The sequence below is a fragment of the Dunckerocampus dactyliophorus genome, chromosome 2, assembly GCF_027744805.1.
Source record: "Dunckerocampus dactyliophorus isolate RoL2022-P2 chromosome 2, RoL_Ddac_1.1, whole genome shotgun sequence".
Lineage (NCBI taxonomy): Eukaryota > Metazoa > Chordata > Actinopteri > Syngnathiformes > Syngnathidae > Dunckerocampus > Dunckerocampus dactyliophorus.
Window position 1 is genome coordinate 6916698 of NC_072820.1, and position 19626 is coordinate 6936323.

At 41.1% G+C, this 19626-nt stretch overlaps 2 protein-coding genes across 5 annotated transcripts in view; one reads left to right on the plus strand and one right to left on the minus strand.

The window, feature by feature from the left end:
* On the plus strand, positions 1-9743 carry LOC129176602 (complement factor H-like). 2 transcript variants are annotated; one of them, XM_054766812.1, is made up of 10 exons: positions 33-1342; positions 2802-2981; positions 3054-3248; positions 3320-3373; positions 3454-3516; positions 5480-5509; positions 5617-5778; positions 5846-6016; positions 6119-6144; positions 6251-9731. In XM_054766812.1, exons 1-10 carry the CDS (start codon positions 1081-1083, stop codon positions 6260-6262), a joined length of 1155 nt encoding a protein of 384 aa, XP_054622787.1. In that variant the 5' UTR covers positions 33-1080; the 3' UTR covers positions 6263-9731. The 2 variants fall into 2 exon arrangements, with proteins under 2 accessions (XP_054622788.1, XP_054622787.1); XM_054766813.1 differs by lacking the exon at positions 5480-5509 and having other exon boundaries at positions 1-1342; positions 6251-9743.
* Positions 9116-19626, minus strand: part of zbtb41 (zinc finger and BTB domain containing 41) — a 17639-nt gene continuing 7128 nt past the window's right edge. For all 3 annotated transcript variants that reach the window (XM_054766807.1, XM_054766808.1, XM_054766806.1), the window contains exons 2-11: positions 18151-19339; positions 16442-16649; positions 16254-16323; positions 16002-16149; positions 14602-14731; positions 14420-14515; positions 14244-14350; positions 12588-12693; positions 10368-10456; positions 9116-10171 (exon numbers count right to left, since the gene is read on the minus strand). In XM_054766807.1, coding sequence (XP_054622782.1) covers positions 9573-10171; positions 10368-10456; positions 12588-12693; positions 14244-14350; positions 14420-14515; positions 14602-14731; positions 16002-16149; positions 16254-16323; positions 16442-16649; positions 18151-19330 — 2733 coding nt within the window. In that variant the 5' untranslated portion in view covers positions 19331-19339 and the 3' untranslated portion in view covers positions 9116-9572. The remainder of the gene's footprint in view (positions 10172-10367; positions 10457-12587; positions 12694-14243; positions 14351-14419; positions 14516-14601; positions 14732-16001; positions 16150-16253; positions 16324-16441; positions 16650-18150; positions 19340-19626) is intronic.

The window sequence follows — 19626 nt, forward strand, 5'->3', positions numbered from 1 at the left end:
AAACGACAGTAATAAATATACTGTAATAGAAATATTAAAAACGTGGTAATCAATACTACCATTTGACTGTACTACGCACTGAAACGTCTATGGTTCGGTCGCATAAAGCGGCCACATGAGCAATAACTGGTATGAATAAACGTTTATCTAGCAACTGGCGCTTTAGAGCCTACACGGGATTCGTTCACACTACATGACTGCTTTTCTATGGCTGAACCTCACTCTCTGCATTCTGATTGGCTTGAGCGCCATGTCAACAACACGTGTCTGTCAAACTGCATTCTGATTGGATGCTCCAAAAGCTGCCTTTACGAAAAGAATAATGCTCAGTTTTAATTGATATTGACTTGACAAGCTCTTAAATTATCTGTGGCTGTGGTTTGCTTGGTATAGAGTTCCATTACATCAGGAATCCAGACCGTTTCTTACAACTACAATAATACACATTTGTTAAATCTATACTGCGCCTGTATTATCTATCTATAAAATCCACTGATTTAATATTACATTAATTTTATTGTAAGATGGAAGATGGAAACCATTTCACTATCTCGTCCGGGTTGCTGTCATAACGCTTGTCATCCAGCAGATGGCAGTAACTCGAAAGCAATTACAAGAGTTCAGACGTGTGATTTCTTTCAAATTGTCCTCCTACTTAAATAATCCCCAGCGTTGTTTAAAAATGCATATTCTGTTTTGTCATTAGACACAAAGTCATCTTGGTGTTTAATGCCAACCTTCTGGGAAGCCATGTTGAAATCTGGAATGTGGACTCTACACATGCAGTGATTTTTGGGGGACATGGTTGTGTTTCTTTCTGTGTCTTCATTTTAGGACAAATGAATAACATGGACATTTCCCAGCTCATTTGAGTCACACACTAAAGCACACAAAGCATATTTGTATATTCATGTGTTCTGTTCCGAGCTACGGTTTATTGACACTTAAAGTAGTGTTTACTATTTCTTCACCCGCACTGATATGGGGGAGGTCAGTGCTGCCATTATTTACTGGACACGTCCAGGTTCACAAGTCAGCTTTATCCTGCCGATAGAATTACTCGCTTAAGAACATTTGACCATGCTACAACCGGGGGTGTCTTGGAAGGTTTATCTTGGATTCGCTTTCCTGTGTTGTGGAGCGCATCGTTGCGTTTCAGCGAGTCGTTACTGTCCTGCTCCCACACTGGACGGCGGTTATTTAGTTCCTCAACAGGACACATATTCCCATGGAGCCGTGTTGTTTTACGCGTGTGAAAATGGACTCAAGCCGGCAGTGGAGGGCTGGTGGGCGACGGCAACGTGTCGGGACGGTAAATGGTCCACTCGACCGCAATGTATAGGTAGGTTTGCTGGTAGAGCTCTTGGACTGTGTGGATTTGAACAGCATGTATGCTAATATACTACACATACAGGGGTGTGAAGACGTGTTTGCCCCCTTCCTGATTTCTTATTTTTTTGCATGTTTGTCACACTTAAATGTTTTAGGTCATCAAACAAATTTAAGTATTAGTCAATGACAACACAACTGAACACAAAAGAAAGTTTTTAAATGAAACATTTTATTATTAAGCGAGAAAAAAAATCCAAACCTACATGGCCCTGTGTGGAAAAGGGATTGTCTGCCCCTGTTAAAACATAAATGAACTAAGATTAATTGAGATCAGTCTAGAAAAGGTTATAAAGCCATTTCTAAAGCTTTGGGACTCCAGCGAACCACAGTGAGAGCCATTATCCACTAAGGGCAAAAACATGGAACAGTGGCGAACCTTCCCAGGAGTGGCCGGCCGACCATAATTACCCCAAGAGCACAGTGATGACTCATCCAAGAGGTCACGAAAGACCCCACAACAACATCCAAAGAACTGCAGGCTTCACCTGCATCAGTTAAGGTCAGTGTTCATGACTCCACCAGAAGAAAGACACTGGGCGCAAACGGCCTGCAAGGCAGAGTTCCAACATGAAAACCACTGCTGAACAAAAAGAACATTAAGGCTCATTTCAAATTTGCCAGATAACATCTTGATGATCCCCAAGACCTTTGGGAGAATACTCTGTGGTCTGACGAGACAAAAGATTAACTGTTTGGAAGGTGTGTGTCCCGTTACATCTGGCGTAAAAGTAACGCCACATTTCCAAAAAAGAACATCATACCAACAGTAAAATATGGTGGTGGTAGTGTGATGGTCTGGGGCTGTTTTGCTACTTCAGGACCTGAAAGACTTGCTGTGATAAATGGAACCATGAATTCTGCTGTCTACCAGAAAATCCTGAAGGAGAATGTTCGGTCATCTGTTTGTGGCCTCAAGCTGAAACCAACTTGGGTTCTGCAGCAGGACAATGATCCAAAACACACCAGCAAGTCCACCTCTGAATGGCTGAAGAAAAACAAAATGAAGACTTTGGAGTGACCTAGTCAAAGTCCTGACCTGAATCCTATAGAGATGCTGTGGCATGACCTTAAAAAGGCGTTTCATGCTGGAAAACCCTCCAATGTGGCTGAATTACAACAATTCTGCAAAGATGGGTGGGCCAAAATTCCTCCGCAGCGCTGTAAGAGACTCATTGCAAGTTATCACAAACGCTTGATTGCAGTTGTTGCTGCTAAGGGTGACCCAACCAGTTATTAGCTTTAGGGGGCAATCACTTTTCCACACAGGGCCATGTTGGATTGGATTTTTTTTCTCCCGTTTCTCCCGTTGTTGCTGTACCGACTTCAACTTTTCTCCTGTTGTCCTTCCCGTGGTTGTAATGGCGTAGTGTCCGTGCAGCGTTGATGTGAATTGCCTTCTTCTTCCTCAGATATCAACGATTGCATCCCACCAGCCCTCCCTCATGCTAAATACACGTCCAGCTCAGTGGGCTGGTACAAGAACGGCTCCCCAGTCAGAGTAACATGTGACACTGGATACGTGCACAGGAACTGGGATGCTACAGCGCTGTGTGCAAACGGAACATGGAGCTCCGTGCCAGTCTGTGAGAGTACGTCTAATATCTTCGCGATCAAATGGTAACCATTACTTCTAGTCATATTTTATTGACTTCTTTCTCCAGGGAGTACCCAGGCATGCAGTGAACCCCCGAAAATCGCCCACGCTGTCATCATCAACCAGAACCCCAAGCAGGACCTGTATGCGTCTGATACTGAAGTCGTGTATGAGTGTGAAGAGGGCTACAATGTCCAAGGAGAAGACGTTAAAAAGTCCTTCTTTTGCTTCGCTGGGAGCTGGACGGCAGCCCCCGATTGTGGTAAGTTGTGAGATACACGTACAAACGTGTGTTTGCATGCGTGATAAGTCATGTCTTTTTGCTTTCCACAGTCAGAGAAATAAAGCCCACCCCTGCAGATGGTGGATCCACAACGTCTACCGGAGGTTGTCCAATGAATATGGGCCACTTTATTTCATATGTAACCATTTTTATGCATCTTATCTACTGTCTTTTTTCCACTAAGGGAGAAGACCGGGTAGCGGTCATGGTGGGTCGGACGTGGGCGGAAGAGGAAGCACTGGTGGGGGTAGGTTATTGTTTTATTATGTTTTCTTCAGAGTAGTGATTCAGGTGGAAACGATGCGTACAACTGAACTGATTCCCGAGTGTGTCGGTCAAACTGCCTACCAGGCGTGGCTGGCATATGATATCTTTTTTTTTTATATTAGCCATTATATGATTGAAGCTTACGAACTCTGCCTAGCAACAAGAGGCCAGGCACAAAAAAAAAAAAACCATCATAATGCAAGACGGGCAGCACAGTGACTGGTGGTTAGCAGCCAAGATGCGTCAAGATGTTCTCCCTTTTGAAAATTCCACTCGAGATTGTACATTTTTGCCTTGATCAATTAAATAAATATATATTAATATAATAATAATGGATCATTATAGTAATAATAAATATGACCATATATAATGACAATTATTAGTATAATAATAATTATTAATAATTTTTATTTTATTTATTTTATTGAAAAACATTTATTTCATTCAAAAATATCATAAACACAAACATAAACAGTCTTCAAACCAGAATGAAAGGCACCAGAAAGAAGACAAGTCTTATTGTCTCTTATTGTCTTTGCCCCTTTTATATTATTAATATACATTATACCGTAATATGAGGATCATACAATTCTCCATTATTTCCTAATATATAATTATAATTATATATTGTGATAATTATAATTACTGTAAAAATAATTATTAAAAATAATAATGACTGTTATTATTACATTAATGTATACATCGATTATTTATATTTTTATGATAATAATTATAATATTTATTCTTGAGAAGACTGCTCAAGGTTGTACATTTTTTCTTCAGTCAATCAATGAATTTAATACATATTCATATAATAATAATAATAATAATAATAATAATATCATACTAATTGTAATTATTATATATTTTGTAATTAACATAAGTAATAATAATAACTATGATTAATAATAGCAATAATAATTACGTATTATTATATTAATATACATTAGTTCATCGATTATTTATAATTATATTTATTCTTGAGAAAGCTGCTCAAGATTGTACATTTTTGCGTCAATTAAATAAATACATAATAATATAATAATAATTATAATAGAATAACATTATACTAATTGTAATTAATATGTTATTATTTTTATATCTTAGAATAATTATACAGTATATAAAGAAGAATCATTATGAATTATGCTAATGATGCTAATTATACTTATTATTTTATTTGTATTATTATTATATTGCAATAATTGTAATTTGTGTACTAATTATTCATAATACTCTATATATTACAATTATAATAATATACAGTATATATATATATAATATTGTTATAGTAATATAATAATAATTATATATTATAATTACATTTTAATTATAATTGGTGTAAGAATATGTTTTATTATTTGTATAAATTATTACTAATATAATATATAACATAAAATATCTATTTTTGCTTCAATCAATCATTAAATAAATACATATTAATATAATAATTATAATTAGTATAATAATAGTTATCATACTAATTATTATATATTATATAAGAATTATACAGGATATATATATATATATATAATTATAGTAATATTAAGAATCAGTATTATTATATAAATATATATTTATTTAATTGATTGAAGCAAAAATATACAATCTCGAGCGGCCTTCTTGAGAAGGAAGAGCATCTCGGACCATCATGGCTGCTCCCAATAATATTAAAATGATCAATAAAAATATGATTAATATAGTAATATATAGTATTTGAATATAATGATATATTTCAATAAGTAATCAGTAAATCGATCTAAGCCTGTGGATGAGCTGTGCTGAGAAGTGTGATTTTGCGCCTTGCAGGATCGCCCACATTTCTCCCATCACCCCCACCCCGTTTCGTATTCCAAATCCCCAAAAGAAGCGTACATTACATTTTACTCAGCAGCCTCGACCCAAATAAAATACAAATAACGTGTGTCCACTTGACCTTGCAGGATCTTCAAGTAAACCTGACGTTACAACAGGTAAACCCCTGAAGATGCATCCTCTATTATCCTCTGTAGAATTGTCCGCTGACACCAAAGTCTCCACAAGACCACTTGAAAGCATACTTTTGTTTTCCCCGCGCCAGTCGACAGGTGCGGAGCGACTCCCGTCGTCCCAAATGGTGAGATCGTGGAAAGGAACCAGATGTTTTTGAACTACCAGTGTGCCAGTTTCTACACACGAGTGGGTCCAGGGAGAGTGGTGTGCCACAGCAATGGCCAGTGGTCCAAAGCACCCGCCTGCAAAGGTACAACTAGCAAGCCAATGGGAAGGTGTGACTTTTACACAGGATAATTGTTTCTTCCTGTGTGCAGCTGCCTACTGTTCTGTGGACACCGGTGAATACCCCCAGTTAAAACATGTTGGGGTGAAATTCATAAACAGTGGTGAGAAGGTGAGGTTGGAGTGTGTGAAACTGGACCACTGGCTGACAAATCATTATTCGGTGGGGTCGTGCAATAATGAACAGATGACGTTAAGCAGATGTAAGTGTAGCTTGAAAGCTTCACTTTGTCATGCCATGAATCTTTAAAACGTGTCCATTTGTACGCCTCATTCACACCCGTGCCTTCAATTGCTTTTTTCAGGTTGTAACTGGTGGGACCTGACGTGGGTAAGTCACACTTTACCTTTTTTAAAAACATTTTTTTTTTACCTAAATTAACTAAATGTTCATTTTGATATTTTATTCTGAATAAGCCTTCTGTCTTTGTCACCAGAATAAGTGCTAACGTGGGAGTTGCGTATGAGACTGACAGCTCTTCTGATGACTGGATTCATGACCTTTCACAAATCTACTTCATGGCAATCTGTGAAAACACCTTTATTACCTACCCTACTGCACTGAATATAAGACCGCCTTATAGTGATCTTATATATAAGACAATTCTGAATATAAGAGCTCCCTGAATAAGACGACTCCAAACATAAAACAGCCCTGAATATAAGACCACCCTGGATATAAGACCATCCTGAATAAGACCACTCTGAACATAAGACCACCATGAATATAAGACAACCCTACAGTAGATGTAAGACCATCCTGAATAAAGACGACTCTGAACATAAGACAACCGTGTATATGACAATCCTGAATATAAGACCACCCTGAATATAAGACAACCCTGGATAAAAGACCATCCTGAATAAAGACAACTCTGAACATAAGACGACCCTGTATACGATAATCCTGAATATGAGACCACTCTGAATATAAGACAACTCTGAATATAAGATGACCCTGAATATAAGACCGCCCTGAATATAAATGGAATCGGAACATAAGACAACCCTAAATATATGACAACCCTGAGCATAAAACAGCCCTGGGTATAAAACCACTATGAATATAAGACAACCCTGAATAGAAGACCAATAAGGCATCCCTGAATATAAGACGACCCTGAATATAAAGCAGCCTAGAATATAATCCCACCCTGAATATAAGACCACCTTCAATATAAGACCACCCTGAATATAACACCATCTTGAGTATAAGACAACCCTGACTTAAAGATCACCCTGACTTAAAGACCACCCTGAATATAAGACCACCTTGGATATAAGACAATCCTGAATATAAGACCACCCTGAATATAATACCAACCTGAATAATTGCGACTCTGAACACAAAACCACTCTGAATCTAAGACATCCCTGGATATAAGACCACCCTGAATAAGATGTCTGAAAATATAAGACAACCCTTTATAATATGGCGTTGTATATAAGACAACCCTGGATATAAGACCAACCTGAATGAAGACGACTCTGAACATAAGATGACCTTAAATATATGACAACCCTGAGCATAAAACAGCTCTGGATATAAAACCACTATGAATATAAGACAACCCTGAATATAAGACCAATAAGGCATCCCTGAATATAAGGCAACCTAGAATATAAGCCCAACCTGAATATAAGACAATACTGAGTGTAAGACCACCCTGAATATAACACCATCTTCAGTATAAGACAACCCTGACTTAAAGACCACCCTGAATATAAGACAATCCTGAATATAAGACCACCCTGAATATAATACAGACTCTGAACATAAAACCACTCTGAATATAAGACATCCCTGGATATAAGACCACCCTGAATAAGATGACTGAAAATATAAGACAACCCTTTATAAGACGGCGTTGTATATAAGCTTGATGTAAGAATCTCTAAACCTTGAATATAAGACAACCTGTATTTTTAAGACTTTTCTCTGGTAGGGCGTTTCAAGTTCCCTGGGATGCCGGAAGATTTCAGGGGCGGCGGTGCAGCTGCTTGGCAAAATTAAGAAAAACTGCTAAGCTAACTTCATTTAAATAAATTAATTTAAGCGCCTTTGTACAAAGAAATCTAAGGTAATTCCTCTCGTTTATACATTCACACGTGCACTAATATACTGTACTTGGGAAACAGGCACCAGAAGATGAGAAGATCAAATACCTTGTTTTTGGTGCTTAACTGTTTCCCCAGTATAGTAGTGCGAATGTGAATGTATAAAGTAGAGGCATTAAGTTACATTTCTTTGTAGAAAAGCGCTTTATGAAAGTAAGTACATTTACTTGTATTCATTTACAGCGCAGCGTTCACACATCCAATATGGCGGCGACGTTGACGTACGGCTCGGCGCTTGATGCGGCGTCTATATGTCTATAAGCTTGACAAGCGTCTCTTCACACGTCACACTTCAAGCGTTTTCTTCACACGTCACACGTATTCGGGTTCTTCCCTCTAGCGGAAGTGCCAAAATGTCTGCCTTATCAAAAGGAGTGGGGCAAGTGAAGGGCATCTGAGCGAAAACCCACACTCGCAGCAACATAACGAATAAGAATCACAGCGAGCTGCAATGTCGCAACACTAACAGGTCTTTACAGTAAGTTAGATTTATGTGGATTTCGCCAGTCGCCATTGTTTACTATTACACCGGAAGCTAGTCAGACATTTGTGGACGGTTGGTCAAGCAGGAAAACGCTGCCCCTAGTGTTTCAATGGAGAATTGCACGTTACAAATGAATCAACGTGAATCTAATGTAGAATTACCCACTGTGCCGCAAAGAACAAGTTTTGTCTTATATTCGGGGAATATTGTATTTGCTTATCACTTACATGTAAATGGACAAACTTGTTGAAAGCGTTCATTTTGTGGTTCAGCCATTCTAGCAACCATCTATTGTCCATAATGGCTCGAGGATACTGTATGTCATGTGGCTGTGGCCACCCCGCTGGCCATAGACATTTCAGGTACCAACTGTCACCTCTATGTGAGTAATGGTCTCACTTTGGCCACCCCAATTAAACATTTCCGGCTCCGCCACAGGGCATACCTTTCAACATTTGCATTTGAAAAATAGGGGAAATTTCCTGGAAATCAAACTTCAAATCTAACGTAAGTAGACACTAGATGGCAGCAAAAGCACATTCTCAACCCAATGTCAAATGACTGTACTATTCAGTACCTGAGAGGATTTGTTTTTGATGAAGGATAAAATACAGTAAATTTTTGGGAAGCTAAACGGGAGTGCGAGAAAGTACGGCAACATACAAGAGTTTCCCAGGGAACGGGTGGGTTGAGAGCTATGATTTAAGGGCTAAGAACCATATCAATGACAGACTTTTAAATACGTCTTATTTATTCAGAACACAAACTGTCCCGAGAGCATCACCACTGGCTTAGATTTTGAAGATGAACTCTGTCATTGTTGTGAAAAGTTGCGGTTATAGCAAGTGCATCAACGGTTAGAAAACATACATTCACTGGGCAAAGCGGGAACATCTGAGCTAAAATCCTGTAATTAAAATAGAATAAAAAGAAGGATCAAAATGCAAAGTTGGTGAAGTTGGTTTTTTTTTTTTACATGTGGATGATACTGTTTGTACGGTGGCTATAAAAAGCACACACCCACCTTCACTTTTTCCACATTTTATGACCATCACATTCCAAAATAAATCATATCCTTTTTCTCCTTAAAATGCAACACATAATACTCTATAATAGCACATTAAAAATCCATTTATTGACAATAAAATATTGGAATACTAACTAATTTTAACTCTAACATCCTCCACGGAGGAAGTAGAATCCAAACTGAGCAACGTTCCTAAGTACGACTGCTCTCGGGCGTCCAGCATCTGATCGGGCCTCAAGGGGTGAACGATGTTGGCCGACTGTGGCGTGAGGGTGTATTTCTCTAAAAAGGCCAGCTCTGTGGCTGCCTGGTAGCCGCCAGAGTTCTGCTGCTGCGTTTGCGGCTGCATGCTCACCATGCTGTGCGTTTGAGCGGTCCTGTGAGCGTCCAGTTCACCCTGAGGCCCGCCTGCCATCCCGACAGGGACTAACGTGACGGGCACGCACACGTTTGCGGGTGCGTCGCCAGACGGTGCGGTTGACTTGGGTTCTGCACTGTAAGTACCTGGGCCGATCTTGTCCTGGCCTGACGTGCCGAGGGGCTGCCCGGGCAAGCGGTTGCTGTGCACGTGGTCCACGTGGTACTTGAGCTTGTCTTTCCTCTTGAAGGTGGCGTTGCAGTGCTGGCAGTTGAAAGGACGATCATCAGAGTGGATAACCATGTGCTTTGTCAGGGTCTTCTTGATCCGAAACGTCTGGGGGCACTCTGGACATCTGAAGGGTTTCTCACCTTTCACAGAAGCATAAGAAAAAAAATCTCGATCCAAATACTGGACAGAATGGTTAAGAATGCAGTCTGGGGTTAGATTCCCATGACTGGAATAAAGTAATGAATTAAGCTCAGAAAGGTCCAGATGCAGTACATCTACTACTGTACTTTCTTCTTCCGCTCCTGCTACTACTATTCTGATTACTACAGCAGTTACCTGAGTGTGTCCTGAAGTGCATTTCAAGACTGGATTTTCCTTTAAATTCTTTCTTGCAAACCTCACACTGATGCATGGCTGTTTTGTATCTGCAAGATATACGATAAAAGGAAAGTCACTGGTGTTGATAGCAAAGAGAATACAGTGGAACCTTGGTTAGCGTCATTCGTCCGTTCCAGAAGGTCCGACTCCAACCGAAACGTAACCAAATACATTTTTCCCCATAAGAAATTCCAAATAATGTAAATCCAATCAATCTGTTCAAGAAAGTCAAACATGTTAACGCAAAACACGTTTTTATAGTGTTACATGCGGAAAACCATTGAATGATGAATGAAAGCCATACATGAACATTTAAGGTTACTTTAATCTTCACTGAAGACGTGACTGTTGAGATCAACACGGACACCACCTTCCTGGTTTGCCGTGAGTTATTTCTGGAATTCAGTAGGCCTTCTCACTTCAAGTCTCTGCTTTTCTTTTGATCACAGCTGCAAAATAACCCAAAATGCAGCCAACAAAGGTGAGAAACACCTGAATTACGGAATTCAAGAAATAATTAATGGCAACACAGGATAGTGGCCTTTTTATTATTAAGGGAGAAAAAAATCCAAACCTTCATGTCCCTGTGTGGAAAAGTGATTGCCCCCTAAACCTAATAACTGGTTGGTCCACCCTTAGCAGTAACAACTGCAATCAAACGTTTGTGATAACTTGCAATGAGTCTCTTACAGCGCTGTGGAGGAATGTTGGCCCACTCATCTTTGCAGAATTGTTGTCATTCAGCCACATTGGAGGGTTTTCCAGCATGAAGCGCCTTTTTAAGGTCATGCCACAGCATCTCAATAGTATTGATTCAGATCAGGATTTTGATTAGATCACTCCAAAGTCTTCATTTTGTTTTTCTTCAGCCATTCAGAGGTGGACTTGCTGGTGTGTTTTGGATCATTGTCCTGCTGCAGGACCCAAGTTGGTTTCAGCTTGAGATCACAAACAGATGGCCGGACATTCTCCTTCAGGATTTTTTGGTAGGCAGCAGAATTCATGGTTTCATTTATCCCAGCAAGTCTTCCAGCAAAACAGCCCCAGACCATAACACTACCACCACCATATTTTACTGTTGGTATGATGTTGTTTTCCTGAAATGCGGCGTTACTTTTACACCAGATGTAATGGGACATACACCTTCCAAAAAGTTAAACTTTTGTCTCATCAGACCACACAGTATTTTCCAAAAGGTCTTGGGGATCATCAAGACATTTTCTGGCAAAATAGAGACAAGCCTTAATGTTCTTTTTGTTCAGCAGTGGTTTTCATGTTGGAACTCTGCCGTTTTTGCCCAGTGTCTTTCTTATGGTGGAGTCAAGAACACTGACCTTAACTGAGGCATGTGAGGCCTGCAGTTCTTTGGATGTTGTTGTGGGGTCTTTTGTGACCTCTCGGATGAGTCATCACTGTGCTCTTAGGGAAATTATGGTCGGCCAGCCACTCCTGGGAAGGTTCACCACTGTTCCATGTTTACGCCATTTGTGGGCAACGGCTCTCACTGTGGTTTGCTGGAGTCCCAAAGCTTTAGAAATGGCTTTGTAACCTTTTCTAGACTGATATCAATTAATCTTAGTTCATTTATGTTTTAACAGGGGGAGACAATCCCTTTTCCACACAGGGCCATGTAGGTTTGGATTTTCTTTCTCCCTTAATAATAAAATGTTTCATTTAAAAACTGCATTTTGTGTTCAGTTGTGTTGTCATTGACTAATACTTAAATTTGTTTGATGACCTGAAACATTTAAGTGTGACATACATGCAAAAAAAAAAAGAAATCAGGAAGGCGCAAACACTTTTTCACACCACTGTATATGCATTTTGAATTGTTTTCTGCATGTCAAACTATCAAAACGTGTTTGTGTTAACATTTTTTAGACTTGCGGCGTAACTGTGTAAGTTAGCGAAGAACTACGGAGTCAACCACTGATAACATAGACGGATGACAGAGCCGACCTCCGGTTGCCATTTATATGTGTTAGCATGCTAATAGGCTGATAACAAGGACATTTTGTGATAAGAATACATTAAGAAAAGTTGGACTCATGTACTGTAGTTTATGCAAACGGAGGAAACATTTTGTCATAACTTTTTGACATTAACCAAAAAACATAGTAACCGAGGCGGATGCTAACCAAGGCACCACTGTAAATTGTAAACAACGTGACAACATACTTCTGCCAAACTTTCTCTCCCAAATGAACGCTTTTGTAGTGGACTGTTAAATGGTCGTGGCGCCTGAAACACTTCCCGCATTCTTCACACTGATGGGCTTTTTCACCTGAAATAAACACAATGCACAAACATCTTTACATCCATAAATACAGAAACTATGTCATAAATGGTTAATTCTGCTGACACCTGATCTCTAATACAAGTTTTGCTATTATTAATTTCATTGTTGTGGTTTACAGTCTAGAACTGCAGTCATACTGAGAGCGGTTTGTAATCTGAATTAGCTATTATTTAGGGATATTTCTATTATGGTATATGCATGTTGGATGACCTGCAAAGTGTAAAAAAACATGAAAAGCAAAACAAATATGTTTAGAACTACCGTAATTTCCAGTGTATAAGAGACATCGACTAAATTTAGAGGAAAAAACATATTGGTTCATATATAAGCCGCACATGTTCACGTCATAAAATGACATGTTGTGGCGCGCACGAGTCCGAGAGGACCACACACCTCTTTATTTGAAAGGAGCCAATCATGAGCTTTGAAAAACTCACGAGTTTGCCAACCCATTGGAAGTTGCTGTCTGACTCACGGTGTCATCTTACAAACATTAAACTAATCACACAGCAACTTAACACTCAAAAGGTACCTAGGAAATACACATTACAAGTACCAATACGAGTTTAAAAGAACAAACAGCAGCTATTTTAACATCTACCCATAATTTATTACTGCCAGAAGAGCAGTTCCTTGGAGGACAAGCAACATAGAAAATGGATGGATGGCGCTGCAACGCTGCCTCTGTCCACCAGAGGAGCCCAGAGCCCAGAGCCTAGAGGGAGGCTGACGTCATTGCAGTTCCCCAATGAATGCGTTGCTCTGATGCAATGCTTTATGGGAAAACTTTAAAAAGAGTTATTTTTTTCATTTGAAACTCGTATCGGTATATGTTTGCATATTCCTCAAGTATATCTTTTGAGTGTTAAATTCCTGTGTGATGAGTTTTATTGTTGAGTTTTGAGTGTTTTGAGTTTGTGAGTGCTGTTGGTAAGATGACGCTGTGAGTCAGACTGTTATATTGTTATAATGTTATATTGAGTAATGACTTCCTGCAATTTCGAATGGGTTGACAAGCTCGTTGTGAGTGCACTGATAGCTCCTGATTGGCTCCTGCTAAAGAAAGCGCTACCGTTTCATCACTGACTTGCGAGCAGCACAGTATTTAAACAATTAGTAGTAGTTCTGAAGCAAAGATTAGAATTTAGCCATAGATTAGCCGCACCGCTGTATAAGCCGCAGAGTTCAAAGTTGAAGAAAATAGTAGCAGTTTATACACCGGAATTTACGGTTTTTGTGATTTTCTTCAATGTCAGTAACAAAACTGAGCCACCTGTGAGTGCCTTTGGAAGAGTGATCGCCAAAAGTCTCTTCATTAGACTTGTCGCGTGTCGCTTTTTTGAAAAACAGTATCCAGAGGGGTCTGATTACTCGTTAAATATAGCGACGTAGTTGTTAAGTTAGCAACACTGATCCCTTGTGCTCCGTATTCTTGTTCTCTGGCAGACCAGGTCCAAAGTCAAGGACTGGATTCAGTCAAGGAATCATTGGTGCACACAGGCACTGATGGTCAAAAACAATTTAAGACACTGTACCAGAGTGAATTTTCTGATGTTTGGTCAGGTGATCGTGGCGTATGAACGTCTTCCCACATTGATCACACTCGTAGCGCTTGTCGTCATGGTGGACTCTCAAGTGGAGCCTGCACAAGAAGAGCAGCACGTAAAAAAAGAGCACATTTTAGAATTCTTCTAATCAACCTTTGACCCACCTGTAGGAGCTGCCATGGCGGAAGCTCTGCCCACAGATACTACAGAGGTGGGGCTTCTCGCCACTGTGGATGCGCATGTGCTCCTTCAAGGTTGTCCTGATAGGGGAACAAAAAAAAAAACAAGCCAGTGTCAAAAGCAGCAGTTTAATAAATGGAAATGGAGATGTATTTGAGAGGCACACCTTTCCCTCACTGATTTGCCACAAACAAGGCACGTCCACTTTCTTTTCCCTCCATGTGTGCATTCAATGTGCCTCTTCCTGTTGCCCGTGTCGTTGAACTGTCGACCACAGAACTCACACGGGAAAGGACCTGCAAATGAAAAAAAAATTCAAGAAAATGTTACATAAGCTTATGCGATTGCTCACAACAGTGGAACCTCTAAAGTAGTATGTCCCTACGGTCGTACTAGTCGGGACTTGGGAACTGATACAGTGTGTCCCACAGGACTACAGTCTGTGTGGCGGTGGGTATGGTTTGCAGTCTGGCATCCTTCTGTCTCGATAGACAATGGTAGCGCCCCGGTTGGTCAATAATCAGACTTGTTGAGAGCAGCGTCTGGTGTGGCTCAGCAGTCCAACTCTGGCATGACAGTCTCTGCCGCAGGTGTGGCACACAAAGTCGGGCGGCTGTGCAGAGGCCTGGCTCTGCTGTCTCCGTTTCCTTCGTTCTCTCTTGCTTTCCAGCTGAAGGTCCTCTTCTCCTCACCTCTCGTGACTCCCTCATGCACAGTGAGGCTCCAGCGGCTGCGATCAGCAGACACTAGTTCCCAACTGTTTGGGTCAGTGTCTGCCAGCTTCATGTCTCTTTTGCAGACATCCTTGAAGCGCAATGCTGGGCGGTCTATTGGACGGCGTCCCGAGGCTAGCTCGCCATACAGAATGTCCTTGGGGATGTGACCGTCTTCAATGCGGTACACTTGGGGAGCCTGCTTCCTCTAGCGCTGCAGTGTTGGGGACCTTATCCTGCCATGTGATACTCAGGATGCATCTTAAGCAGCGAAGGTGGAAGCTTTCCAGGCGTTTTTCCTGTCTGGCATATGTGGGCCAGGATTCACTGCCATACAAAAAGGGGTAAGAACACATGCCTGGCACACTTCAAGCTTGGTGTTCACCGTCAGCTGGCTGTTGCCTGTCGCTGCCTGTCGAGAAGAGCGATACGCGCTTTCATTTCAGTTTCTAAAAGACTCTTTGCTAGATTTGTCATAGTCACTTTTTTGTAAAAGAGTATCTAGAGACGCTAAAATGGCAATACCGCTTCCTCCTGCTCCGTCCTCTTGTTCTCTGGCAGACACGGTGTTTAAAATATCCTGTACAACTATGATAGGGACAATTTAGCCCTACCATGGGTTATTTCTAATTATATCATGCATTCGTTCGTTCACTCATTTTCTATGCCGGTTGTCCCCACTTGGGTCACGGGGGGAGGCTGGAGCCTATCCCAGCTGACTTTGGGCGGGAGGCAGGGTACACCCTGGACTGGTTGCAAGCCAATCGCAGAGCTAATTACATTATTTGCTATGAAAAAAAATGATCATCCCATGAAAGGTTCCAATCTGTATTTATATCCTCATACTGCTCACCCAAGTGGTACTTTTCCTGGTGCTTGAGCCTGGCGAACCTGGACTTGAAGTACTCGTCACAGAAGGAGCATTTGAATGGCCGGTCTTGTGTGTGCAGGATCATATGTTCCTGCAAGTGAGGCCTGCGGGAAAAGATCTTCATACAAATCTGATTTGGGAAGCAAAGAGAGAAGCATTTCTAGTGTCATGTGATCCGGTCTTTAGTGGTGACTGAGAGCTACAGTATGAATTAAAAAGTAGGGCAACCCTCACAGCACATTTCCAGCCTTCACTCTTCTTCTTCCTCTTACTGAGAAACTCTTGGAGATGGTCTGGGTGGAACCTGGCAGGATGAAGGACATCAGCCGCTCAGCCAGCATGAAGATAACAAACACGCTTTGGTAAAATTGTGCATTCCAATCGTAAGAAAACTGCATACATTGTTTTCCACCTCGTCTCACCTCCTGACATGCTTAGCCAGCGTTTTCTTGCTCGCGTGGAGTTTATTACAAAAGGGACACTTGTGTTCTTTCTTCTGGAAGGGAGCGTCGCTGGCGTGTTTCTTTTTGTGAACAGTCAAGTTGGACTTGGTGGAGTAGCACTGGAGACAGACGTCACACTGGAAGGGTTTTTCTCCCGTGTGCACTCTCGTGTGACTCTCGTACTTCCCTAGGAGATGCAAGAATGAGCAATTAGATGAGTCACACGAAAATAAAATAAAAGTACAATAATCCCTCGTTTATCGCGGTGGATTGTTTCCACACCAGACCGTGATAAGTGAATTCCCGCAAAGTCGGATTCCTTATTTATAAATCAAATATTTCCATAGTTACAGCAAAGAAAACCTGTTTACGACCTTGTAAATGCGGTTTTTAACATTATTAGAGCCCTGTAGACACGGAATGACACACCCCTATAGCCACCTTTACACTTGTATTGCCAATATCGTAACAAAATAAGCAATTTAAGACACAAATAAGACTCATGCTTGTATGTGTTGCTGGAAGTGACGTCGGGATACAGAGTTGAGTTTTCGCTTAGAGTGGATTATGGCCGCAACAGTACCCCATGTTATTATTATGATGATGCTTATTATTAGTGTGTCTGTTGTCAGATAATTCAGATTTGCAATAAAAGCCTGTTGTTCCAGGGATCAAGTCTAATTAGTCTATTAGTGTACCTCACCGAACATTACTGACACCTAGTGACCAATGTAGAACACTACATAGCATCATGTTTTTGAATGCATCTTCTGAATGCCTTGTATTTGTATTTTAGTTTTGTTAGCATTTTTGTGCTTGAAAAGGCTTAATTTAGGCAAAAAATATATATATATAAAATTTGAATAAATTAGCATTTTTTAAACTTATAATAGGCCGTATTCAACCATGAAACAGCATGATTTATTAATTACAGTCGTCCCTCGTTTATCGCAGTTGATTGATTCCAGACCCGACCAAGATACGTGAATTTTCATAAATTCAATATTAGATATTAATAAATGGAATATTTTCATAGTTATGGCATAGAAAACCTGTTTACAATCTTTTAAATACGATTTGTAACATTATTAGAGCCCTCCAGACATGAAATAACACCCCTATAGTCACCTTTACATTTGCAACCATGAAACAGCAATCATTTATTAATTCATTTTTGAAGGTGTGAGGGTGCGATGTTCGAACCCCGATGCAGTGAGGGACGACTGTAGTTAAAATTGACATGCTGAGTCTAACTGCATATAGAGAAATTTGCCTCAGTAGCATGAACTGTGATAACTGTAAATTCCGGTGTATAAGCCACATCGGTGTACAAGCCGCACCCACTAAATTGAGAGGAAAAAAACGGATTTGTACATTTATAAGCCCTCTCACAGCTGGCCTGGGAACACCTTGGTGTCCTCCCAGTGGAACTGGGAGAGGTGGCCGGGGACCGGGAAGTCTGGATTTCCCTACTGACACTGCTGACCACGCGACCCGGACCCGGATAAGGGGAAGAAAATGGATGGATGGATGGGTTAAGGTTTGTACAAGACTCTGCTGAATTGAATTATATCGTCATATCGCGATACAGCCCAAAAATATCATGATACATGCTAAGGTCCATATCGCCCAACCCTAGTTCCAACCTACGTTTAAGTTAGGAAATCTCAACAAAACATAGTTCCCACCTGCTCGGTCAAAGGTCTTGTCACATTTGGGGCACTTGAGAGTCTTCTTGCTGGAGGTGTGGATGATGACTGGAGCCAGGCCTTCAGGGTACACTGGACTCTGGCTGGAACTTCCTGCTGCTGGCGTTTTCACTTCCACCTCGCTGGCGGTCACATGCGCTACCCTGTCATCTGCACCGCTGCTTTCAGCACGGGGCTCAGCGGCTTTCTTCTGCACAGCCCCCTCCTCACTGAGGCCTCCTTCATCCTCCCCGTCATCCTCCTCACCCACCAAGTCTTCCAACTGTGATGATTTTGTTTCATTCACATGCAGTTTGCTTCTCGCGACAGCTTCTTCTTCTAATCTTTCTTCAACCTGCTCCCTTGCTGGCTCACTTGTTTGTGCTTCCTCAGGTGTGTAAGCCATGTCATCCTTCAGATACTTCGTCGGAGTTTTCCTCCTTCGAGTAGATCGCCGCATGACAGCCACCTTATCACCAGACATCTTCTCTGTGTTAGTTTGGCTCTGGTCCTGTGTGCTGTTTTCTGTGCAAAACGGTTGATGACATGAGCTTTCAGTGTCAACAACACTTGTTGGAGAATGAGTGGGTGTCACTAGTCCCTCAGGAGAACCTCTTGATTCAGTCTCAGCCCGGATCACACTTACAGGGTTGTTGCCTCCTTCTTCACACAGCAACTTTAATACATCCATCATGTCCAAGAACCGGGCCGCTTCAATTAGAGCCTGGACCTCTCTCTCTGCAATAACGCACTCGGAGGTGTACAACAAGCCCAGCAGGTGCTGGAATACAGAGTCTTCCACGTGGTCCAGAGTCACATGGGCTATGGCGGGGTTCTTGGATAGCTCAGCGTGGAAATAACTACTCCCGTGTGCCAATACCACTTTGTGTGCTCCGTATAGCCTCCCACCCACGGACACAGTCACATCGCAGAACCTCTGTCGAGTCCGATCCTCATTCAAGAATTTAAGTAAGTTGTGGCTGTGCTGCGCCATGGCCAGGTGCCTGTTTTGTGGGTCTGATTGTCGGACAGTATGAGAGCTGGTTGGCATACTGGATTCCTGCACAGTACCCCCTGAAGTTGCATATACTTTAATGGCTCGCCTTTGCCTGCTGCAACTGGCAGGCAAAGAATTACACACTTTTTTCTTCATTGGAGTGTAGGTCAGGATACCATGCATGAATCACTCCTGAAAAAAAGAGCAGAAAAAACTTCAATATACAGTATTATGTAAACACCTCCTCTCATTTATAGGATTCGCATGCGCGTCCACACCATTGACAACATAAGGTACAAACAAACACGTTGTTTTTATAATACATAATACAAGTCCCCTTGTATTATGTATCCCCTCTTATGTGCAGTTTTATAGCACTTTAAGCTATAGCCACAAGTGACGATGCAGAAATCTGTCAGCGGTCTTAGCAAGACAATAAAACAGTGTTACTTATTAAATAAAGGCACGGTTTGGACATC

Excerpts from the sequence above, each read along its gene's own strand:
- LOC129176602 (XM_054766812.1), top strand. The coding sequence starts at position 1,081 with ATGCTACAACCGGGGGTGTCTTGGAAGGTTTATCTTGGATTCGCTTTC. Across the intron at positions 1,343-2,801 it reads CACTCGACCGCAATGTATAG|ATATCAACGATTGCATCCCA; the intron begins GTAGGTTTGCTG and ends CTTCTTCCTCAG. Across the intron at positions 5,510-5,616 it reads TAAACCTGACGTTACAACAG|TCGACAGGTGCGGAGCGACT; the intron begins GTAAACCCCTGA and ends TCCCCGCGCCAG.